The 25,887-nt window shown below is 46.4% G+C and overlaps 1 protein-coding gene across 4 annotated transcripts in view; it reads right to left on the bottom strand.

Annotated features, from left to right (window-relative positions):
* Positions 1–1,294: 1,294 nt before the first annotated feature.
* Positions 1,295–25,887, bottom strand: part of crtc3 (CREB regulated transcription coactivator 3) — a 76,500-nt gene continuing 51,907 nt past the window's right edge. For 2 of the 4 annotated variants that reach the window (XM_031812960.1, XM_031812961.1), the window contains 9 exons: positions 19,798–19,836; positions 18,452–18,537; positions 18,177–18,226; positions 15,910–16,163; positions 11,876–12,141; positions 7,272–7,460; positions 2,841–2,924; positions 2,013–2,229; positions 1,295–1,772 (listed from right to left, as the gene is read on the bottom strand). In XM_031812960.1, the coding sequence (XP_031668820.1) occupies positions 1,561–1,772; positions 2,013–2,229; positions 2,841–2,924; positions 7,272–7,460; positions 11,876–12,141; positions 15,910–16,163; positions 18,177–18,226; positions 18,452–18,537; positions 19,798–19,836 (1,397 nt within the window). In that variant the 3' untranslated portion in view covers positions 1,295–1,560. Of the gene's footprint in view, positions 1,773–2,012; positions 2,230–2,774; positions 2,925–7,271; positions 7,461–11,875; positions 12,142–15,909; positions 16,164–18,176; positions 18,227–18,451; positions 18,538–19,797; positions 19,837–25,887 lie in introns of all 4 variants that reach the window. The other 2 variants (XM_031812958.1, XM_031812959.1) reach the window with 1 other exon arrangement.

Raw genomic sequence — 25,887 nt, 5'->3', positions numbered from 1 at the left:
TTTCAGGTCTGCCCACTCATTTTCTATAGGATTGAGGTCAAGGATTTGTGATGGCCACTCCAATACCTTGACTTTGTTGTCCTTAAGCCATTTTGCCACAACTTTAGAAGTATGCTTGGGGTCATTGTCCATTTGCAACCAAGCTTTAACATCCTGACATGTTGCTTCAATATATCCACATAATTTTCCTCCTCGTGATACCATCTAGTTTGTGAAGTGCACTTGTCCCTTCTGCAGCAAAGCACCCCAACAACATGATGCTGCTACCCCCGTGCTTCACGGTTGGGATGGTGTTCTTCGGCTTGCAAGCCTCCACCTTTTTCCTCCAAATATAACGATGGTCATTATGGCGAATAGTTACATTTTTGTTTCATCAGACCAGAGGACATTTCTCCAAAAAGTACGATCTTTGTCCCCATGTGCAGTTTCAAACCGTCGTCTGGCTTTTTTATGGCGGAGCAGTGGCTTGTTCCTTGTTGAACGACCTTTCAGGTTGTCGATTTAGGACTCGTTTTACTGTGGATATAGATACTTTTGTACCTGTTTCCTCCAGCATCTTCACAAGGTCCTTTGCTGTTGTTCTGTGATTGATTTGCACTTTTCGCACCAAAGTACTTTTATCTCTAGGAGACAGAACGCATCTCCTTCCTGAGCGGTATGACGGCTGTGTGGTCCCATGGTGTTTATACTTGCGTACTATTGTTTGTACAGATGAACATGGTACCTTCAGGCATTTGGAAATTGCTCCAAGGATGAACCAGACTTGTGGAGGTCTTTTCTGAGGTCTTGGCTGATTTCTTTTGATTTTCCCATGATCTCAGTGCCTCTTTGCTTGACTTTGAAGGTAGGCCTTGAAATACATCCCCAGGTACACCTCCAATTGATTCAAATGGTCTCATTTAGCCTATCAGAAGCTTCTAAAGCCATGACATAATTTTCTGGAATTTTCCAAGCTGTTTAAAGGCACAGTCAACTTAGTGTATGTAAACTTCTGACCCAATGGAATTGTGATCCCGTGAATTATAAGTGAAATAATCTGTCTGTAAACAATTGTTGGGAAAATTACTTGTGTCATGCACAAAGTAGATGTCCTAACCGACTTGCCAAAACTAGAGTTTGTTAACAAGAAATTTGTGGAGTGGTTGAAAAACGAGTTTTAATAACTCCAACCTAAGTGTATGTAAACTTCAGACTTCAACTGTATATAGGTGGAGGAACACTATAGGAACGTTATAGTAACGCTCAGTGCTGATGTAATGTTGGTAAAAAAGAAAAAAAGAATATCAATCAATGGTACATCCGTCCATCCGTTCCAAATGACTATGCACAACGTAGGTATGAGCGTGTGTGTGTGTGTGGCATTTACATGTGAAGCCCATGTAAACAGTGATTGTACACAAGTCTATTCCTGTGTAATAGTGTGTGTGTGTGTGTGTGTGTGTAAATGCCTTAAAAAATTGCATATGTATGCCATGAGTGTGTGAGGGAGGTGGGGATCATTCAAGCTTAACCCACGCTACCTGGCCTATACAGTCTGTGTGTGTATGTGTGCGTGCCCGATTACAGTCTGTCGCTGCGGAAACTGTCCTCCACCGAGGGGTCAGAGAGCACCATGTCGGGGTCACTGAGCATGTTCAGACCATCCAGGCTCAAGGGCTCGATGCGCAGCTCATCCTCCAGTGGGAAGCTCACCTCCGAGTCGAAACAGTCAGCCATGTTGCCGGCCGACATGGCACTGCTGATGTCCTTGGAATGACTGGGGTTGGAGTCATCTATGGAGGGATGGGGGGGGCGACAGGGAGAAAAAGGGGGAACGGACAGGAGAGAGAGGATAAAGAGAGGAGGAAGAGAAAGTGGGGGAGAGAAGGAGAGACGGATTAAGTTAGTGACTCAAGTCATTGAAACTTCCACTCCTCACAGCCACACACACACTCCCTGGTCTACCAGTCGGTATGATGCTGGGCACCCCTCCACCTACCAGTCAGTATGATATTGGGCACCCCTTCACCTACCAGTCAGTATGATATTGGGCACCCCTCCACTGCAGTTGTAGTTGTTGTTGGGTCTCATCTGCTGCAGCTGGTCCTGCAAGTTGCCGTGGCTCCCACCCAGGCCCATGAGGGCGGCCTGCGAACAGTATAGGGGCGAGGAAGAGGGCGAGGACGGGTCGAAACACGAACCGCCTGCAATTTGGCTCATGGCACTCTCCAACATGCTGAACTGGTCCAACTGAAGAGGAGGCAGGAAGAGATAGAGGTGGGAGAGGAGGGATGGGAGGGGAGAGAGAGAAAAGAGATGGTGGTGATGGGGGGGGGGCAAAGGTCAAACACAACCATTACAGATGACCAATCAATGACAAACAACCATTCCAAATGACCAACCAATGATCGACAACCATTCCAAATGACCAACCAATGACCAAACCAAGCATACTCTTGAGCGGACTTGGTTCACTACTCCATAGCACATGATATATCATAGAACTACAAATATCTGGTTGCCACAATTACACCCCTAAAACTTCTACCCATCAATTAAGACATTTTAAAAGGGATAGTTCTCAAACAATCATTTAGTATTTTGCTCATTAGTCCACTGTTAATACAGTCCCAAAATATTGTGCTTGTCAGCAGTCAAGTTTTCAAGAAGAAGCACTTTCTGAACAGTGCAAAAACAGTGCTGATTTGTGCCATTTTTGAGTAAACTATCCCTTTAATTCACTTTGGCAGGCCTAAACCCATCACTGAACTAAAAAAAAAACTTCAGATACTAACTGTGAATGAGGGAATGAAGTCCTTTCCGGAGGATCCTTCTCTAGAGACTTCTCCCCGGTGGTTTACCTGGTAGGACAGTGCCTTGGCCTGGCGACTGGAGAACTGTGGGTCCATGAACGGGTCATTGAAGAACGCCGCCATGTTGTTATGCTGTGGGAAGAAGAGGGAGAGAGAAGAGATGGATTAGGAGGAGACAGATGAAGAGATGGATTAGGAGACGACAGAGAAGAGATGGATTAGGAGGAGGCAGATGAAGAGAGAGAAGAGATGGATTAGGAGACGACAGATGAAGAGAGAGAAGAGATGGATTAGGAGGAGACAGATGGAGAGAAGAGATGGATTAGGAGGAGGCAGATGAAGAGAGAGAAGAGATGGATTAGGAGGAGACAGATGGAAGAGAGAGATGGATTAGGAGGAGGCAGATGAAGAGAGAGAAGAGATGGATTAGGAGGAGACAGATGGAGAGAAGAGATGGATTAGGAGGAGACAGATGAAGAGAGAAGAGATGGATTAGGAGGAGGCAGATGAAGAGAGAGAAGAGATGGATTAGGAGGAGGCAGATGAAGAGAGAGAAGAGATGGATTAGGAGGAGACAGATGAAGAGAGAGAAGAGATGGATTAGGAGACGACAGAGAAGAGATGGATTAGGAGGAGGCAGATGAAGAGAGAGAAGAGATGGATTAGGAGACGACAGATGAAGAGAGAGAAGAGATGGATTAGGAGGAGACAGATGAAGAGAGAGAAGAGATGGATTAGGAGACGACAGAGAAGAGATGGATTAGGAGGAGGCAGATGAAGAGAGAGAAGAGCTGGATTAGGAGGAGACAGATGAAGAGAGAGAAGAGATGGATTAGGAGGAGACAGATGGAGAGAGAAGAGATGGTTTAGGAGGAGACAGATGAAGAGAGAGAAGAGATGGATTAGGAGGAGACAGATGAAGAGAGAGATGGATTAGGAGGAGGCAGATGAAGAGAGAGAAGAGATGGATTAGGAGGAGACAGATGGAGAGAAGAGATGGATTAGGAGGAGACAGATGAAGAGAAGAGATGGATTAGGAGGAGACAGATGAAGAGAGAAGAGATGGATTAGGAGGAGGCAGATGAAGAGAGAGAAGAGATGGATTAGGAGGAGGCAGATGAAGAGAGAGAAGAGATGGATTAGGAGGAGACAGATGAAGAGAGAGAAGAGATGGATTAGGAGACGACAGAGAAGAGATGGATTAGGAGGAGGCAGATGAAGAGAGAGAAGAGATGGATTAGGAGACGACAGATGAAGAGAGAGAAGAGATGGATTAGGAGGAGACAGATGAAGAGAGAGAAGAGATGGATTAGGAGGAGACAGATGAAGAGAGAGAAGAGATGGATTAGGAGGAGACAGATGAAGAGAGAGAAGAGATGGATTAGGAGGAGACAGATGAAGAGAGAGAAGAGATGGATTAGGAGACGACAGAGAAGAGATGGATTAGGAGGAGACAGATGAAGAGAAGAGATGGATTAGGAGGAGACAGATGAAGAGAGAAGAGATGGATTAGGAGGAGGCAGATGAAGAGAGAGAAGAGATGGATTAGGAGGAGGCAGATGAAGAGAGAGAAGAGATGGATTAGGAGGAGACAGATGAAGAGAGAGAAGAGATGGATTAGGAGACGACAGAGAAGAGATGGATTAGGAGGAGGCAGATGAAGAGAGAGAAGAGATGGATTAGGAGACGACAGATGAAGAGAGAGAAGAGATGGATTAGGAGGAGACAGATGAAGAGAGAGAAGAGATGGATTAGGAGACGACAGAGAAGAGATGGATTAGGAGGAGGCAGATGAAGAGAGAGAAGAGATGGATTAGGAGGAGACAGATGAAGAGAGAGAAGAGATGGATTAGGAGGAGACAGATGAGAGAGAAGAGATGGATTAGGAGGAGACAGATGAAGAGAGAGAAGAGATGGATTAGGAGGAGACAGATGAAGAGAGAGAAGAGATGGATTAGGAGGAGACAGATGAAGAGAGAGAAGAGATGGATTAGGAGACGACAGAGAAGAGATGGATTAGGAGGAGGCAGATGAAGAGAGAGAAGAGATGGATTAGGAGGAGACAGATGAAGAGAGAGAAGAGATGGATTAGGAGGAGACAGATGGAGAGAGAAGAGATGGTTTAGGAGGAGACAGATGAAGAGAGAGAAGAGATGGATTAGGAGGAGACAGATGAGAGAGAAGAGATGGATTAGGAGGAGACAGATGAGAGAGAAGAGATGGTTTAGGAGGAGACAGATGAAGAGAGAGAAGAGATGGATTAGGAGGAGACAGATGAAGAGAGAGAAGAGATGTATTAGGAGACGACAGATGAAGAGAGAGAAGAGATGGATTAGGAGGAGACAGATGAAGAGAGAGAAGAGATGGATTAGGAGACGACAGAGAAGAGATGGATTAGGAGGAGGCAGATGAAGAGAGAGAAGAGATGGATTAGGAGGAGACAGATGAAGAGAGAGAAGAGATGGATTAGGAGGAGACAGATGGAGAGAGAAGAGATGGTTTAGGAGGAGACAGATGAAGAGAGAGAAGAGATGGATTAGGAGGAGACAGATGAGAGAGAAGAGATGGATTAGGAGGAGACAGATGAGAGAGAAGAGATGGTTTAGGAGGAGACAGATGAAGAGAGAGAAGAGATGGATTAGGAGGAGACAGATGAAGAGAGAGAAGAGATGGATTAGGAGGAGACAGATGAAGAGAGAGAAGAGATGGATTAGGAGGAGACAGATGAAGAGAGAGAAGAGATGGATTAGGAGGAGACAGATGAAGAGAGAGAAGAGATGGATTAGGAGGAGACAGATGAAGAGAGAGAAGAGATGGATTAGGAGGAGACAGATGGAGAGAGAAGAGATGGATTAGGAGGAGACAGATGAAGAGAGAGAAGAGATGGATTAGGAGGAGACAGATGAAGAGAGAGAAGAGATGGATTAGGAGGAGACAGATGAAGAGAGAGAAGAGATGGATTAGGAGGAGACAGATGGAGAGAAGAGATGGATTAGGAGGAGACAGATGGAGAGAAGAGATGGATTAGGAGGAGACAGATGGAGAGAGAAGAGATGGATTAGGAGGAGACAGATGAAGAGAGAGAAGAGATGGATTAGGAGGAGACAGATGAAGAGAGAGAAGAGATGGATTAGGAGGAGACAGATGAAGAGAGAGAAGAGATGGATTAGGAGGAGACAGATGAAGAGAGAGAAGAGATGGATTAGGAGACGACAGATGGAGAGAGAGAAGAGATGGATTAGGAGGAGACAGATGAAGAGAGAGAAGAGATGGATTAGGAGGAGACAGATGAAGAGAGAGAAGAGATGGATTAGGAGGAGACAGATGAAGAGAGAGAAGAGATGGATTAGGAGGAGACAGATGAAGAGAGAGAAGAGATGGATTAGGAGACGACAGATGGAGAGAGAGAAGAGATGGATTAGGAGACGACAGATGAAGAGAGAGAAGAGATGGATTAGGAGGAGACAGATGAAGAGAGAGAAGAGATGGATTAGGAGACGACAGATGGAGAGAGAGAAGAGATGGATTAGGAGACGACAGATGAAGAGAGAGAAGAGATGGATTAGGAGGAGACAGATGAAGAGAGAGAAGAGATGGATTAGGAGGAGACAGATGAAGAGAGAGAAGAGATGGATTAGGAGGAGACAGATGAAGAGAGAGAAGAAATGGATTAGGAGACGACAGAGAAGAGATGGATTAGGAGACGACAGATGAAGAGAGAGAAGAGATGGATTAGGAGGAGACAGATGAAGAGAGAGAAGAGATGGATTATGAGGAGGCAGATGAAGAGAGAGAAGAGATGGATTAGGAGACGACAGATGAAGAGAGAGAAGAGGTGGATTAGGAGACGACAGAATGGACAGTGCTCTGAGAGTTTAGTTACCAGGTCTAAGGCAGTGATTTACCAAGTTAGTAACATTTAACTGCCTACAAATCGCTCTAATAGAGCAGCGCTACCATTTAGTGCATTTCTTTTGAGCCCTACCCATAAGGCTCTGGTTAGAAGTAGTGCACTGTGTAGGGAATAGGGTTCCATTTGTGATGCAACCAAGGATGTTTTTAGTTCTTTAGAATTTGGGTCTGCTTCCTTCCTTCCACGAATTTGGTGTTTATCAACCACAGACTACAGAGTTAGACAAATAACATTTGGGTTCCAGGAAATGGTTGAGTCTAGTGGCTGTGTGTGTGTGTCTGGAGTGGTACTGAAGCAGAATAATATCCCCGTCTCCTTATCAGAGCACGCCAACAGTCTCTGACATTAGACACTAGGCCAGCAACAGAAGTGTATGAGACATACAACATTGGGGCAAAGACTCAGAGATACTATCTGCATATACAAGTGTTTCCCTAAATGGATACACTGTTCAAAGGGATGATTTTTCAACTAATCTAGGCTGTAGTACATTTCTCTAGACAGTTTTTGGATATGTATTTGGCTTTAGAACCTAGACATATCCAGACACACAGACAAACACTTACACCAGAGTTGAAGTCCAGAGAGATGTTCTGCAGAGGGGACACTGGCTGCTGTTGATGCTGATGATGACGTTGTTGCTGGCGTTGTTGTTGTTGCCCCATTGAATGCTGGGACTGTTGGTGTAGCTGTTGGTAGAGAGGGTAGGGAGGGGGAGGCTCCATTGGCAAGCTGCTGGTGTCCAAGGCAACCCCCTGAAAAAAAGACGAAAAGAAAGAGGGAGGGTTAGAGGGAGGAGGGTGGGAGGGAGGGTTAGAGGGAGAGAGGGTGGGAGGGAGGGTTAGAGGGAGAGAGGGTGGGAGGGAGGGTTAGAGGGAGGGAGGGAGGGTTAGAGGGAGAGATGGTGGGAGGGAGGGTTAGAGGGAGAGATGGTGGAAGGGAGGGTTAGAGGGTGGGAGGGAGGGTTAGAGGGAGAGAGGGTGGGAGGGAGGGTTAGAGGGAGAGAGGGTGGGAGGGAGGGTTAGAGGGAGAGATGGTGGAAGGGAGGGTTAGAGGGAGAGAGGGAGGGTTAGAGGGAGAGATGGTGGGAGGGAGGGTTAGAGGGAGAGATGGGGGTGGGGAGATGGTGGGAGGAGGGTTAGAGGGAGAGATGGTCGGAGGGAGGGTTAGAGGGAGAGATGGTGGGAGGGAGGGTTAGAGGGTGGGAGGGAGGGTTAGAGGGAGATATTGTGGGAGGGAGGGAGAGAGGGGTCATGTCAGATGTAAGAAAAGGAGAACGGAGGGATGTAATTAGAGTAATCAAAATATGCACTAGTATTTGGCTGCGTATCATGTTAGCCTTAAACCACTGAGGACTTTCCCCAAAAACACAGTCTACATGAAGCTGCCAGGTTGCCCTCCTAACAAGGGGTTTCTAACCTCAAGGGTCTTTCCTGGTTACAGGAAGAAAGGGCTCGACATTCTCACTGGCCTACGGACCAGGGAGGATTTGGACACCATGTGGGCTAGTCAATCATCCACGCCAATGGTCCACTTGGGCTACTGAAAGCATCATGATAAAGGTCATCTGCAGTCTATAAAATGTACTAATAAATAAAACACTTCTTAAATGTAAATAAATCCATCTAAATTTAAACTTAAATCTATTTGTATTTTTATTTATTATATACATATTTTTTTTTACTGTTTCCCAAAGCTGTTAGTTTGCTAGTTTGTGTATCTTATAGCATGCAGTTATGCACACAGTTCGAGCTTAATATCAGCTACTTGTTGGCCAGCAAGAAATCCGTTTAGCACGCAACTCTCAAACTCTGACAGCAGTTTGAGCTTTAACCCAGCCCCTCCGAAAGACCCTCCATACAGTTGAAGTCTGAAGTTTACATACACTTAGGTTGGAGTCATTAAAACTCATTTTTCAACCACTCCACAAATTTCTTGTTAACAAACTGTAGTTTTTGGCAAGTCGGTTAGGACATCTACTTTGTGCATGACACAAGTCATTTTTCCAACAATTGTTTACAGACAGATTATTTCACTGTATCACAATTCCAGTGGGTCAGAAATGTACATACACTTAGATGATTGTGCCTTTAAACAGCTTAGAAAATTCCAGAAAATTATGTCATGGCTTTAGAAGCTTCTGATAGGTTAATTGACATAATTTGAGTCAATTGGAGGTGTGCCTGTGGATGTATTTCAAGGCCTACCTTCAAACTCTGTGCCTCTTTGCTTGACATCATGGGAAAATCAAAAGAAATAAACCAAGGCCTCAAAAAAATTGTAGACCTCCACAAGTCTGGTTCATCCTTGGAAGTAATTTCCAAACGCCTGAAGGTACCATGTTCATCTGTACAAACAATAGTACGCAAGTATAAACACCATGGGACCACACAGCCGTCATACGGCTCAGGAAGGAGATGCGTTCTGTCTCCTAGAGATAAAAGTACTTTGGTGCGAAAAGTGCAAATTTATCCCAGAACAACAGCAAAGGACCTTGTGAAGATGCTGGAGGAAACAGGTACAAAAGTATCTATATCCACAGTAAAACGAGTCCTAAATCAATATAACTTGAAAGGTTGGTCAGCAAGGAAGAAGTCACTGCTCCAAAACCGCCATAAAAAAGCCAGACGGTTTGCAACTGCATATGGGGACAAAGATCCTACATTTTAAAGAAATGTCCTCTGGTCTGATGAAACAAAAATAGAACTGTTTGGCCATATTGACCATTGTTATGTTTGGAGGAAAAAGTGGGAGGCTTGCAAGCCGAAGAACACCATTCCAACCGTGAAGCACGGGGGTGGCATCATCATGTTGTTGGGGTGCTTTGCTGAAGGAGGGACAGGTGCACTTCACAAACTAGATGGCATCATGAGGAGGAAAATGATGTGGATATATTGAAGCAACATCTCAAGACATCAGTCAGGAAGTTAAAGCTTGGTTGCAAATGGGTCTTCCAAATGGACAATGACCCCAAGCATACTTCCAAAGTTGTGGCAAAATGGCTTAAGGACAACAAAGTCAAGGTATTGGAGTGACCATCACAAAGCCCTGACCTCAATCCTATAGAAAATGTGTGGGCAGAACTGAAAAGGCGTGTGAGAGCAAGGCCAACAAACCTGACTCAGTTACACCAGCTCTGTCAGGAGGAAAATTCACCCAACTTATTGTGGGAAGCTTGTGGAAGGCTACCCGAAATGTTTGACCCAAGATAAACAATTTAAAGGCAATGCTACCAAATACTAATTGAGTGTATGTAAACGTCTGACCCACTGGGAATGTGATGAAAGAAATAAAAGCTGAAATAAATCATTCTCTACTATTATTCTGACATTTCACATTCTTAAAATAAAGTGGTCATCCTAACTGACCTAAGACTAGGATTAAAATGTCAGGAATTGTGAAAAACTGAGTTTAAATGTATTTGGCATATGTAAACTTCTGACTTCAACAGTATACAGGTTGGAGTGGTTTGAGCAGGGGGCTGCCACACTGGACACCCGTGAAGCAGTTGTTTTGGGGGGTTAAGTGCCTTGAGTAATGGCACAGCGGCAGGATTTGATACCAGCAACCCTCCAGTTGCAAGTTCACTTCCTGACAGATTTTTTCAGTCAGACCCGGGATTCGAACTGGCAACCATCCGGTTGCTGGCTTGCCTGTCTAACCGGGGAAAGTGAGCTAAGTAAGTAGTGAGGTGTGTGTGTGTGTGTGTATTGCGAAGGTAAGTATGACTAAAAACGTCCCTTTTTCAGGACCCTGTATTTCAAAGATAATTAGTAAAAATCTAAATAACTTCACAGATTTTCATTGTAAAGGGTTTAAATACTGTTTCCCATGCTTGTTCAATGAACAATTAATGAACATGCACCTGTGGAACGGTCATTAAGACACTAACAGCTTACAGACAGTAGGCAATTAAGGTCACAGTAATGAAAACTTAGGACACTAAAGAGGCCTTTCTACTGACTCCGAAAAACACCAAAAGAAAGATGCCCAGGGTCCCTGCTCATTTGCGTGAATGTGCCTTAGGCATGCTGGAATGAGGCATGAAGACTGCAGATGTGGCCAGGGAAATAAATTGCGATGCCTAAGACAGCGCTACAGGGAGACAGGCCGGACAGCTGATCATCCTCGCAGTGGCAGACCACGTGTAACACCCGCACAGGATCAGTACATCCGAACATCACACCTGCGGGACAGGTACAGGATGGCAACAACTGCCCGAGTTACACCAGGAACACACAATCCCTCCATCAGTGCTCAGACTGTCTGCAATAGGCTGAGAGAGGCTGGACTGAGGGCTTGTAGGCCTGTTGTAAGGCAGGTCCTCAACAGACATCACTGGCAACAACAACGCCTATGGGCACAAACCCACAGTCGCTGGACCAGACAGGGCTGGCAAAAAGTGCTCTTCACTGACGAGTCGCGGTTTGGTCCCACCAGGGGTGATGGTCAGATTCACGTTTATTGTCGAGGGAATGAACGTTACACCGAGGCCTGTACTCTGGAGTGGGATCAATTTGGAGGTGGAGGGTCCGTCATGGTCTGGGGTGGTGTGTCACAGCATCATCGGACTGTGCTTGTTGTCATTGCAGTCAATCTCAACACTGTGCGTTACAGGGAAGACATCCTCCTCCCTCATGTGGTACCCTCCCTGCAGGCTCATCCTGACCCTCCAGCATGACAATGACACCAACCATTCTGCTCGTTCTGTGCGTGATTTCATGCAAGACAGGCCATGGCCAGTAAAGAGCCGGGAGCTCAAACCATTGAACACGTCTGGGACCTGTTGGATCGGAGGGTGAGGGCGAGGGCCATTCCCCTCAGAAATGTCTGGGAACTTGCAGGTGCCTTGGTGGAAGAGTTGGGTAACATCTCACAGCAAGAACTGGCAAATCTGGTGCAGTCCAATGAGGAGGAGATGCACTGCAGGACTTAATGCAGCTGGTGGCCACACCAGATACTGACTGTTACTTTAGATTTTGACCCCCCTTTGTTCAGGGACACATTATTACATTTATATTAGTCACGTCTGTGGAACTTGTTCAGTTTATGTCTCAGTTGTTGAATCTTGTTATGTTCATACAAGTATTTACACATGTTAAGTTTGCTGAAAATAAATGCAGTTGACAGTGAGAGGGCGTTTCTTTTTTTCCCCTGTTTTTGTGTGTACCTGTGTGATGGGGGACAGTGAGGGGGACATTGTGGGAGACAGCTGCTTGGAAAGCCCCCGCCGTTGCTCGGTGCCGGGTGACAGAGTGAGGGGGCTGATGGGAGCCGGGCGGCGGCGAGGTGAGCTGCTCATGGCTCCCGGCGGAGGGTTGGAGAGGGACGTCAGACGGAGGGACGAGTGGATGGAGGGATTGCTGAGGGACGAGTGCAGCTGGGAGTTTTGGAGAGAGTTCTGGATGGAAGGATTGCTCAGAGAGGACGAGAGACCTGGAAGAAAGAAGGAAGGGACAGAAGGCTTTTGAGTCACACATTCAGACCACAGACTATTATTAACAGTTTGTATTTAATTCCCATTTCCTAATGTCCCTCCTCTGCACCAGGTCATGGATCAGTAGTATGCAGCAGTTATCAGGTGTGCCTACACACACACACACACTGTAGTCATTTAGCAAAGAGACTTACAGGAGCAATTAGGGACAGATTTTCCACCTTGTTGGCTCGGTAAGTCGATCCAGCAACTTTCAGTGTGAGAGGGTTCCGAGAGAGTGAGAGAGGGTTCGAGAGAAAGCGAGAGAGGGTGTGAGAGAAAGCGAGAGAGGGTGTGAGAGAAAGCGAGAGAGGGTCAGAGAGAAAGCGAGAGAGGGTCAGAGAGAAAGCGAGAGGGTCAGAGAGAAAGTGAGAGAGAGAGGGTCAGAAAGAGAGCGAGAGAGGGTCAGAGAAAAGCGAGAGAGAGGGTCAGAGAGAGAGCGAGAGAGGGTCAGAGAGAAAGCGAGAGGGCCCGAGAGAAAGCGAGAGGGCCCGAGAGAAAGCGAGAGGGCCCGAGAGAAAGCGAGAGGGCCCGAGAGAAAGCGAGAGGGCCCGAGATAGAGAAAGCGAGAGGGCCCGAGATAGAGAGAGCGGGCCCGAGAGAGAGAGAGCGCGAGAGGGCCCGAGAGAGAGAAAGCGAGAGAGCGCGAGAGCGTACGAGAGAGAGAGCGCGAGAGGGTACGAGAGAGAGAGCGCGAGAGGGTACGAGAGAGAGCGCGAGAGGGTACGAGAGAGAGAGCGCGAGAGGGTACGAGAGAGAGAGCGCGAGAGGGTACGAGAGAGGGTACGAGAGAGAGAGCGCGAGAGGGTACGAGAGAGAGAGAGCGCGAGAGGGTACGAGAGAGAGAGCGCGAGAGGGTACGAGAGAGAGAGCGCGAGAGGGTACGAGAGAGAGAGCGCGAGAGGGTACGAGAGAGAGAGAGCGCGAGAGGGTACGAGAGAGAGAGCGCGAGAGGGTACGAGAGAGAGAGCGCGAGAGGGTACGAGAGAGAGAGCGCGAGAGGGTACGAGAGAGAGAGAGCGAGAGGGTGCGAGAGAGAGAGCACGAGAGGGTACGAGAGAGAGAGCGCGAGAGGGTAAGAGAGAACGTGAGAGAGAGAGGGTCAGAAAGAGAGCGAGAAAGGGTAAGAGAAAAAGCGAGAGAGGGTCAGAGATAGAGCGAGAGAGAGAGAGGGTCAGAGAGAGAGCGAGAGAGGGTCAGAGGGAAAGCGAGAGGGTCAGAGAGAAAGCGAGAGGGTCAGAGAGAAAGCGAGAGAGAGAGGGTCAGAGAGAAAGCGAGAGAGAGAGGGTCAGAGAGAGAGCGAGAGAGTCAGAGAGAGAGCGAGAGAGGGTCAGAAAGAGAGCGAGAGGGTCAGAAAGAGAGCGAGAGGGTCAGAGAAAAAGCGAGAGAGAGAGAGAGAGGGTCAGAAAGAGAGCGAGAGAGAGGGTCAGAGAGAGAGCGAGAGAGAGAGGGTCAGAGAGACAGCGAAAGAGAGAGAGAGTCAGAGAGAGAGCGAGAGGGCCCGAGAGAGAGCGAGAGGGCCCGAGAGAGAGCGAGAGGGCCCGAGAGAGAGCGAGAGGGCCCGAGAGAAAGCGAGAGGGCCCGAGAGAAAGCGAGAGGGCCCGAGATAGAGAGAGCGGGCCCGAGAGAGAGAGAGCGCGAGAGGGCCCGAGATAGAGAGAGCGGGCCCGAGAGAGAGAGAGCGCGAGAGGGCCCGAGAGAGAGAAAGCGCGAGAGGGCCCGAGAGAGAGAAAGCGTGAGAGTGCGAGAGGGTACGAGAGAGAGAGAGCGGGCCCGAGAGAGAGAGAGCGCGAGAGGGCCCGAGATAGAGAGAGCGGGCCCGAGAGAGAGAGAGCGCGAGAGGGCCCGAGAGAGAGAAAGCGCGAGAGGGCCCGAGAGAGAGAAAGCGTGAGAGTGCGAGAGGGTACGAGAGAGAGAGCGCGAGAGGGTACGAGGGAGAGAGCGCGAGAGGGTACGAGAGAGAGAGCGTGAGAGGGTACGAGAGAGAGAGCGCGAGAGGGTACGAGAGAGAGAGCGCGAGAGGGTACGAGAGAGAGAGCGCGAGAGGGTACGAGAGAGAGAGCGCGAGAGGGTACGAGAGAGAGAGCGCGAGAGGGTACGAGAGAGAGAGCGCGAGAGGGTACGAGAGAGAGCGCGAGAGGGTACGAGAGAGAGAGCGCGAGAGGGTACGAGAGAGAGAGCGCGAGAGGGTACGAGAGAGAGAGCGCGAGAGGGTACGAGAGAGAGAACGCGAGAGGGTACGAGAGAGAGAGCGAGAGGGTACGAGAGAGAGAGCGAGAGGGTACGAGAGAGAGCGAGAGGGTACGAGAGAGAGCGAGAGGGTTTCGCGAGAGCGAGAGGGTTTCGAGAGAGCGAGAGGGTTTCGAGAGAGTGAGAGGGTTCGAGAGAGCGAGAGGGTTCGAGAGAGCGAGAGGAGTGATTAGATAGTGGTCGATTTCAGTGGGAGGAGGGTTGGATAAAGACATCCCTCTATATTCACTTTACTCTCCCTTCAAACCACTAAAAGGCTATTAACATAATTTTCACAATATTATTCCAATATTCGGCCCCCTTGAACTTTGCGACCTTTTGCCACATTTCAGGCTTCAAACATAAAGATATAAAACTGTATTTTTTTGTGAAGAATCAACAACAAGTGGGACACAATCATCAAGTGGAACGACATTTATTGGATATTTCAAACTTTTTTAACAAATCAAAAACTGAAAAATTGGGTGTGCAAAATTATTCAGCCCCTTTAAGTTAATACTTTGTAGCGCCACCTTTTGCTGCGATTACAGCTGTAAGTCGCTTGGGGTATGTCTCTATCAAAAAGTTACTTCACAATACTAACCTAAATGACAGAGTGAAAAGAAGAAAGCCTGTACAGAACACAAATACTCCAAAATATTTGTATTCTGTTTGCAATATGGGACTTAAAAGTATAACTGAAAAAAACCTTGCAAAGAAATTAACTTTATGTCCTGAATGTTTGTTGCAAATCCAGCACAACACATCACTGAGTACCACTCTTCATATTTTGAAGCAAGGTGGTGGCTGCATCATGTTATGGGTATGCTTGTCATCAGGAAGGACTAGGGAGTTTTTTAGGATAAAAACTAAACTGAATAGAGCTAAGCACAAGCAAAATCCTACAAGAAAACCTGGCTAAGTCTGCTTACCAACAGACACCGGGAGACAAATTCACCTTTCAGCAGGACAATAACATCTACACTGGAGTTGCTTACCAAAACAACATAGAATGTTTCTGATTCAAAAAACAATTTGGCAGAGCATGAAGAATTCTGAAAAAAAGAATGGGAAAATATTGTACAATGCAGGTGTGCAATGCTCTTACAGACTTACCCAGAAAGGTTCACAGCTGATTCTAATATGTAGGGGTGGGAATACTTATGGAAATGAGACATTTCTGTATTTAATTGATCTGATCATTTCTTTGTCAGTGGGCAAACGTACAAAATCAGCAGGGAATCAAATACTTTTTTCCCTCCCTGTATTTACGCGTCTGTGCCTGGTTTCACATGAGTGCACACAGACAAAAGACACATCCCCACACTCCCACTGTACATACATTCACACCCATCTCTAGGCCTTTACTTAACCGTATTGGAGGAAAAGGTCCATGGTCCCTCCCCTTTGAGGTTCTTATCCAATGAGTTTAGAGGAGAAGATGAGAGGAAAGATGAATCCCCACACACCCTGTCCCTCCCCCCACCCCAAACACCCACCTCCTTCAGTCCAGCCTCCCTGGTGATTCCCTATGCCGAGGTGCATCATGGCGGCGGGCAGGTTGCCTGTGCTGCTGCCCCCGCTCAGGTTGGGGTGGTAGCCCCCCCCTCCGTGGTGCCCGTCGTCTGGGTCCAGGGGTGTGGGCAGCGGTGAGGGGAAGTGCAGGTTACTGAGGTCTGGCAGGGAACCGCCCGTGTTCAACGAGCCCTGGTAGTTGGAGAGGCCCGCGTTCTGCTCTGGAGACGGGAATATACTGAGGACAAGACGGGAGAGAAAACCAATTATGAAGTGGATTTTAAAAGGGGAACATTTAATATGCATCTGGATGGGTAGAGGGGAGAAGGTCAGCGTTTTTTGTCATGAATCTTGTTCTGGAAGCAGCTCTGCAGAGCAGTCACTAGATGGCACAGCCACAAAGTAATAAAATCTGATTTTAAACCCAACGCTAACATTAACCACACCGCTAACCCTAATGCCTAACCTTAACCTTAAATTAATGCATTTTTACAATATACCCAATTTTGACTTTGAAGCTGGCCTATCGAAGTTCTGAACAAGACTCATGACAAACATCAATGTGCTAGAAGGGAGGGAATGTAACATCTGACATACTTTTGGGCGGAGTTATGGCCTTTTTTGTTGTGTGGCTAAGGCATTGTATTTTTTATTGATTTATTTCACCTTTATTTAACCAGGTAGGCTAGTTGAGAACAAGTTCTCATTTGCAACTGCGACCTGGCCAAGATAAAGCAAAGCAGTTCGACACATACAGCAATACAGAGTTACACATGGAATAAACAAACATACAGTCAATAATACAGTAGAAAAAGTCTATATACGGCATGTGCAAATGAGGTAGGATAGGGGAGGTAAGGCAATAAATAGGCCATGGTGGCAAAGTAATTACAATATAGCAATTAAACACTGGAATGGTAGGATATGCAGAAGATGAATGTGCAAGTAGAGATACTGGGGTGCAAAGGAGCAAGACAAATAAATAAATACAGTATGGGGATGAGGTAGATTGGATAGGCTATTTACAGATGAGCTATGTACAGGTGCAGTGATCTGCTCTGACAGCTGTTGCTTAAAGCTAGTGAGGGAGGTAAGAGTCTCCAGCTTCAGATATTTTTGCAGTTCGTTCCAGTCATTGGCAGCAGAGAACTGGAAGGAGAGGCGGCCAAAGGAAGAATTGGCTTTGGGGGTGACCAGTGAGATATACCTGCTGGAGCGCGTGCTATGAGTGGGTGCTGCTATGGTGACCAGTGAGCTGAGATAAGGCGGGGCTTTACCTAGCAGAGACTTGTAGATGACCTGGAGCCAGTGGGTTTGGCGACAAGTATGAAGGTCGCAGTGGTGGGTAGTATATGGGGCCTTGGTGACAAAACGGATGGGACTGTGATAGACTGCATCCAATTTGTTGAATAGAGTGTTTGCAGGCTATTTTGTAAATGACATCGCCTGAAGTCGAGGATCGGTAGGATGGTCAGTTTTACGAGGGTATGTTTGGCAGCATGAGTGAAGGATGCTTTGTTGTGAAATAGGAAGCCGATTCTAGATTTAATTTTGGATTGGAGATGCTTAATGTGAGTCTGGAAGGAGAGTTTACAGTCTCACCAGACACCTAGGTATTTGTAGTTGTCCACATATTCTAAGTGAAATATACAAAAAAAAAATGTTAGCAATAATAGCATTGGTGAGAAGTAATATTTGTGTGTGGAAAACCATGTTTGTGAGTGGACTTCCCCTTTAAATGTACCAGCAAGTAAACATTTGCATCCCTGTTCATTCAAGCCCTCAGTGAGATAACTGACTCACTGCTCTATAGTAGTGACCAGCAGCCCACTGTACTGCACTGCTAGACCCAACAAACACACACAATGTTGAAAGAATATGTTGATACAGAGATCAACAATGTTGACACATACACACACAATGTTGACAGACTATGTTGACACGCACATCCACAATGTTGACACACACAAACACACACACACACACACACACACACACACACACACACACACACACACACACACACACACACACACACACACACACACACACACACACACACACACACACACACACACACACACACACACACACACACACACACACAATATATGGATCACATCCCAGTCTTTCTCCCTCTCAGACATCTGTCATTGAGAATCACAAACAACTTGGCTCATAATGATGACTGATTGTTGTTTAAACATAGTTCCCTGTATGAGTGGATGGAAGATGGATCCTGAAGACTCACTTGATTCCAGGCACTTCACAGGATTTGGGCCGTGATGAGAGGGATTGAACCTATAATAGAGAAACAATCAGGTGATTAAACTGATCAAAAGCAAAAAGAGTGATGGAATCTCAAAATGACTAACTACTGGAATATTTAGTCAACAGTCTAAGTGTTATGGTTCTAGAACATGAGGCAGAATGATGTGTATTGGAAGCATGTCTTCATTAGTACTGCAGCTTCCCCCCCCGTCTCTCCAACCAAAGAGAAAAGACACATTCATCATTCACACACACCTTCTTGGCCTCCCACAGTTGCTTGGGCAGGGGCTTGCTGACACCCATCAGACCCTCCTCATTAGACAGGGATGGGAAGGAGAACACTGGAGAAAGGAGGAGGGGGAGAAAGAGAGATTAGAGATCATCAACTCCTCACACAGATCTCTAGTTATTCACACCTACTGAAAGATCAAAAGACTTCAGATCAATCTAGACTAGAGGTTATCAAGTGTTCGGACACAATGGGTTTTCTTAATGTACATACTACCGTGCTCCACACTCTCATGCTCCGCGTGCATTCTCCGACCACGTTCTCTTGAGTACGTTCTTGTGAGGACGAGTACGGAGAATGCATAACACATTACATTTGATGAGCACTCGCACTCCCCCTACTGTATTACCTCACGCTGCACCTCCCCCTACTGTATTACCTCACGCTGCACCTCCCCCTACTGTATTACCTCACGCTGCACCTCCCCCTACTGTATTACCTCACGCTGCACCTCCCCATTCACTGAACCTTCTTCCAAGATATACACAAAGCAAATGTTTTTCCTCCTAATTATCAGATAGATATGTGAATCCTAATAATCTAGTTAGACAGCTAGTTAAACAGGCAAAAATGACCTAAATTCTTCATGGGTAGCTAACAATTCTTTGTGACTATGTGGCTAGCTAACAGTACTAGTAATTAGCCCTATTGACTTATTATGGGCTTACGAGCCAGGTAAACATGTCAGAATTAACACAGCATGTATTTATTAACATATCAAGATTAAATATTGTCGTCAGGCAACATATGAGATGTGAATAGGCAACATTTAATTCTGAAGTCGGAGTGTATTTTCTCTCGCTTCAGCTCAAATAATGGCCGACATTAATTTCAAGAAATGTTGCATCATTTTTTACGTGGTTGCATCATTTTTCTTTGAAGCTTACATCGATGCATGCTTCAAAATATGTACATATAGAGTAAGCATTTGAGAAGTGCCCTCCATGCGCCATTTCGCCTACTTTGATTTGGACGCATACTCTGACCCTCCCGTGCACGGAGCACGATACCATGCATTTTGACACACAATGACTCAGGGGATCTGCATGCAGGATGCCTAGGCAGTGTGTGTGTCCATTCAGGTATTGGGTAGTAAAGGTCAACGATGCTGTGAATGAAGCACGTCTTGTACGCTGACACATCTGTACATATACCAGGCAGCAACACATCCAGTGGCAAGCACCGTCACACACATATTATGGCCAGAGATCTAGGGGTGTGGGAGCTAGGGGGCAGCAGAAGCCTCTTCTACACTTGTGTTGGGAGAGATGGAATCAGGGATGAGGAAGAGGGGGGAGGAGGTTCAACTCACCATCTCCAGAGCCGTCCACCTCCGCCTCGTTCACACTGGCTGCACTCCGGCCCCCCCAGGAGAGAGAGAGGGAGAGAGATCAGATAAAGGAGAGGAGAGAGAGAGCAAGAGAAAGGAGGGGGAGAGAGGGAAGGGGTGAAGAAAGCAGAGGAACATTAGACAATCACATACTTTCACCAGCTGCTCAGATCCGGCCCACTGTGTTCACGTCACTGACAAAATAATCAACCCTTTGGGCATCAGCAGCAGGCATTTTACCTTCAATATGAATATGTTACCACTTCTTAAAACACGGCAGCTGGGTTTAACATTGGAATCATGTTATATAATATGACTCCCAAATGGCACCCTATCCCCTATGTAGTGCACTACCTTCGATCAAAGCCCATAAGGCTTAGATTAAAACAAGTGCACTATGTAGGGAATATGGTGTCATTCAGGACAAAGAATCATATTATACAGTGTTCTTATTATTGTCCAACATTTCAGGAGGTTGTTGGCACCTTAATTGTGGAGAACAGGCTTGTGGCAATGACTGGAGCGGAATCAGTGGAATGGTAATAAAATACATCCAACACATGGATTCCATGGTTTCCAGGTGTTTGATGCCATTCCATTTGCTCCGTTCTGACCATTACTATGTTTTCCCCTCAGTAGCCTCCTGTGTCCAACATCAATTACGGTTGTCTTTTCTAAAAAAGCTATAGATTCACTGGGGTCAAATAAATAAAGTATATAGAGTACTATGTACTGTAGTACGGTAACAACCTGCTGATTTAAGTTAGAGAAGGTGAACCCCTAGAATGTGTGTTGTGATCTCAGTCCTGGGACAGAGGGGGATGGCGGGAGAGGAAGGGGGATGGCGGGAGAGAGAGAGGGGGGGGGGGGGGGGGGGGGAGAGGGATGGCGGGAGAGGGGGGGGGGTGGCGGGAGAGAGAGGGGGGGGATGGCGGGAGAGAGAGGGGGGGGTGGGGGGATGGCGGGAGAGGGGGGGGGTGGCGGGAGAGGGAGGGGGATGGCGGGAGAGAGAGAGGGGGGGGGTGGCGGGAGAGAGAGGGAGAGGATGGCGGGAGAGAGAGGGAGAGGATGGCGGGAGAGAGCAGAAGAAAGAGGGTAAAAAAAGAATTATTGGCTAAGTGACCACAGTCCCAGTGAGAATAAAGAGAGGACCATTGTTTTTCCCTCGCCACAAAGATCAGTTCCCACTGAGAACAGAACCTCTTTCTTTTTCCTCACTCTCACTCACTCTCACTCTCTCTCACCCTCTTCCGCTCTCCTCACACACTGCAGGCTGGCTGCCAGGCGTCCGATCCTCCCCACTTTCTGTTAACTTCTCTTTTTTTCCTAGTTCACTCTGCCTCTCCCTCTTCTAACCCTTCTGCCATATTCTCTCTCTCTCAAAGCCGCTAATAACTGTCTCTTTCCCTCTGCCTTCTTGTTCTCTTTACTTTCCTGCATTCTCTCTTCCTCTTTTCCTACCATCGTCCTCCCCCATTCTTTCCCTCTTCTTCTGTCCTTTGTCTCCCTCTTCCCCTTTCTCAAGAACCTGGACCAAGTTCAGTAGACAAACGTTGTGGACCGTTTCAGATAGAAATGTCATGAATAGAGCAGTTAACGTGATTCCTTGTTCACATCAGAGAGGCATGTTTGTTCTACATGGCATATTTCTATTCGAACGGTCCATAACTTTATGCCCAGCTCTCCACTTAGCCAACCGGCATGGAGAGAAGGCAATGGGCGGGAGTCCAACGTCGCCTTAATTTCCTCTCAAATGTGACCAGACACAGAGACCTCTTGGAGAGATGCCACGGAGTGAAACGAGACCGGACAAAAAATGTCTGTCTGCCGTCGCCACTCTTACTGTGGAACAGAATCACTGTAGTAAGGATTTGAGCTCAAGGCTTGTACTGATAGCACAACATAATTAAATATACCAGAAGAAGACAATGAGATGTTGGTTTGGGATCAGTTCTAAGGTGCACAACTCCTGTCCTTTAAGCCCATAGTCCAAGTTTTTCCCCTTCTGATTGGATGGCTAGTTCAAATACATATTCCCAGGTCTAAACCAATCAGTGATTTAAAGCAGCATACCCTCTGCATCCACTGCAGACTGGAGTTGTGCCCTTGTCGTGGGTCGTGTTCGTTAGGGCACAACGTAGCAAAATGTTTTGCAACAAGAAAATATTGAGTGTTTCTTACAAAATCCAGTTAGTCTTTCCTTATTTCAGTCCATGTTTGGTGCCTAATGAACGAAACTACTGAACGTTCCCATGCATAGCCCTGACTCACGTCTGTCTGCCTGCCGGGATGGATGTTGGGATTGGTCATCAGACACTGGCTTACCACCTCTCAGAGTCTCACTGTAACCCTCCTGACAGGTGAAAAGCCCTCTGGGCCTGATAGGACACTGTACGCTGCAACGTACCACCCTTCACTCACCTGCAGGGGCAGCAGTGAGCCGCTACGGTTTGCACCAGTAGTTCCCAAGTATTTGTATTTTACCATTTACCACACTATTTTTTGTCAGGCGCTGTTATCCAGAGCGACTTACAGTCAGTGCATTTAGTGCAGTGACCCTCCCTCCTAAAGGCTTTTGGGGTTTAGTCGTGATCTTCTAGGTCATCGAAATACGTTTTTAAATCATTTATTTTTTTAAAGCTGCAGCCCATTCTTAAGCCTCAACCCCATGGGAATAGTGGGAATACTAGCGACATATGGCTATGACTGCCTGCAACCCAAAAGTGTATCTCAACAAACTCCGGTATTAGACAAACACTGCTCTAGTACTACAGAAAGGCATGTCTCTACTTGCTCTGTAGTCAGTTACACGCCATCTGTCCTACGCTCTCTGCTGTGTCTTCTCATGGCATGGACACACAAACGTAGGCCTATGCATCTTGACACACACACACACACACACACACACACACACACACACACACACACACACACACACACACACACACACACACACACACACACACACACACACACACACACACACACACACACACACACACACACACACACACAGTGTCATGATATCCCTTCACAACAAATGGTGTCCCATACACTCCTCCTTATTTATTTGGGCAACAAAGCTACAACTTTTAATTTGTCTCCATACTCCAGTATTTTGGATTTGAGATCAAATGTTTTATGAGACGACAGTACAGAATGTCACCTTTTATTTGAGGGTATTTTCATACATATCTGTTTTATTGTTTGGAAATAAGAAGCACTTTATATGCATCTAGTCCCCTCATTTCAAGGTGTCATACATATTTGGACTAGGGTTGGGCGGTATCCAGATTTTCATGGAGTCCTGCCGGCCTTCTCTAATCCCTGGAGTTACGATATTACCGGTTTAGAACACAAGGGGGCTCCAAAAAAAATGGGCATCTATCACCAGAATGCTAACAAAATTAGCACACTTAATAGTGAATTTCCACAGAAGCAGCTAGCTAAATATGCTAACGAGCAAACTAAAAAAATTAAAAAAATACAAAGACAGGCAATCCAGCTCATAAAGTTAAACATAAATAGGTAGGAGCTACCGAATGTCATGTAATTTGTGGTGAGTTTGGACATTTAAATGTAAAGGTGACCGAGACATTGTGCAAATGAGCAAAGTTTTGACACATGCTTGTCTGAAGGAAGAACAGTACTGGCTCTGGAGCAGCATGTGTACACGCTGTGTCTGGAGTCACTAGGGCAATGGGCCTACCTGCTCTGTTCTGAGAAAAGGGGTGAGGAGCATACAGGCCAAGAATGGAAAAGACAAAAAAACGCAAGGAAATCAAGCACTGGCAGCTGTAACTCATCCAAAGGGCTTTGACTTCTCAAACACAGCAGAAAGCAAACACTATATGATGTCCAGTGACCTTATTAATTAAGCCATTTTGCTTAGATAGCGCGACCCCCTAAGTTTAACTTGCAAGTTAATGCAGAATGCAGCGTTTTTCACAAAGGAAAAAATATATAATTTGCATAAGAAATCTTGCTGCCAGATCTAAAATGTTTATTGTAATTTCTACTCGGCATCAGACAAATTTTGTGTTTCAGTTGCCCTTTTCCACTCGGATGAGAATTCACGAACGGGCATTCTATCAGCAGACAGCGCTCTGACTGATGTGTTGCTACTGTTCTCCATCATTCTATCAGCAGACAGCGCTCTGACTGATGTGTTGCTACTGTTCTCCATCATTCTATCAGCAGACAGCACTCTGACTGATGTGTTGCTACTGTTCTCCATCATTCTATCAGCAGACAGCGCTCTGACTGATGTGTTGCTACTGTTCTCCATCATTCTATCAGCAGACAGCACTCTGATGTGTTGCTACTGTTCTCCATCATTCTATCAGCAGACAGCACTCTGACTGATGTGTTGCTACTGTTCTCCATCATTCTATCAGCAGACAGCGCTCTGACTGATGTGGAGCTACTGTTCTCCATCATTCTATCAGCAGACAGCGCTCTGACTGATGTGTAGCTACTGTTCTCCATCATTCTATCAGCAGACAGCGCTCTGACTGATGTGGAGCTACTGTTCTCCATCATTCTATCAGCAGACAGCGCTCTGACTGATGTGTTGCTACTGTTCTCCATCATTCTATCAGCAGACAGCACTCTGACTGATGTGTTGCTACTGTTCTCCATCATTCTATCAGCAGACAGCGCTCTGACTGATGTGTTGCTACTGTTCTCCATCATTCTATCAGCAGACAGCACTCTGACTGATGTGTTGCTACTGTTCTCCATCATTCTATCAGCAGACAGCGCTCTGACTGATGTGTTGCTACTGTTCTCCATCATTCTATCAGCAGACAGCACTCTGATGTGTTGCTACTGTTCTCCATCATTCTATCAGCAGACAGCACTCTGACTGATGTGTTGCTACTGTTCTCCATCATTCTATCAGCAGACAGCGCTCTGACTGATGTGGAGCTACTGTTCTCCATCATTCTATCAGCAGACAGCGCTCTGACTGATGTGTAGCTACTGTTCTCCATCATTCTATCAGCAGACAGCGCTCTGACTGATGTGTAGCTACTGTTCTCCATCATTCTATCAGCAGACAGCACTCTGACTGATGTGTAGCTACTGTTCTCCATCATTCTATCAGCAGACAGCGCTCTGACTGATGTGTTGCTACTGTTCTCCATCATTCTATCAGCAGACAGCACTCTGATGTGTTGCTACTGTTCTCCATCATTCTATCAGCAGACAGCACTCTGACTGATGTGTTGCTACTGTTCTCCATCATTCTATCAGCAGACAGCGCTCTGACTGATGTGGAGCTACTGTTCTCCATCATTCTATCAGCAGACAGCGCTCTGACTGATGTGTAGCTACTGTTCTCCATCATTCTATCAGCAGACAGCGCTCTGACTGATGTGTAGCTACTGTTCTCCATCATTCTATCAGCAGACAGCGCTCTGACTGATGTGTAGCTACTTTTCTCCGGTATTTCTCTTGGTATAGCCAGCCTACTTTTCTCCAGGAAAATTTAAGCAAAACATTAAGAAATGCAGCTGGCTAAATTATTTCTATGACAAACATTAATAACATGGCCATGCATAGTTACAAAATAAATAAAAAGATTCATTGTAAGTTAATTTACTTGTGTTGCTGCCAGCCAAAAAGTGTTGCACTTCTGTTGTCATCTGATGAAAATGAAGCTATTTTCTGCCGAATGTGTAGCACTGATGTATTTTCCGTGAAGGAAAACTATAGTTGCACATCCCTGATCACTCTATTGAAGTTAAAAAAATACTTGCCTTTCAATATAGAACCCCACCCCTGTCAATACACAGCTGGACTCGCCTGCCAATATCCTGTTTAAACTTGTTGGCTAAACAAATAGAGTGGTAATCCATTCTGGGACCGTAGGAGCCTATCCAAGTATCTCTCTCCAACATTAAGACATCACTCACTGATAATGCATTAACACAACACATTCCACTGTCTGTCACTCTTAACAGAGAGGGGTAAGGGGAGGAATGGATGGAAGGGAGAACATTTTAAATACACACACAGACGAGAGAGGAATGGAGGGAGAGATGGAGGGATAGAGAGGGGAGAGATGCT

Source organism: Oncorhynchus kisutch, unplaced genomic scaffold (genome assembly GCF_002021735.2).
Source record: "Oncorhynchus kisutch isolate 150728-3 unplaced genomic scaffold, Okis_V2 Okis03b-Okis08b_hom, whole genome shotgun sequence".
Lineage (NCBI taxonomy): Eukaryota > Metazoa > Chordata > Actinopteri > Salmoniformes > Salmonidae > Oncorhynchus > Oncorhynchus kisutch.
The sequence above is the reverse complement of the archived record's forward strand: the minus strand, read 5'-3'. Positions and strand labels throughout refer to the sequence as shown.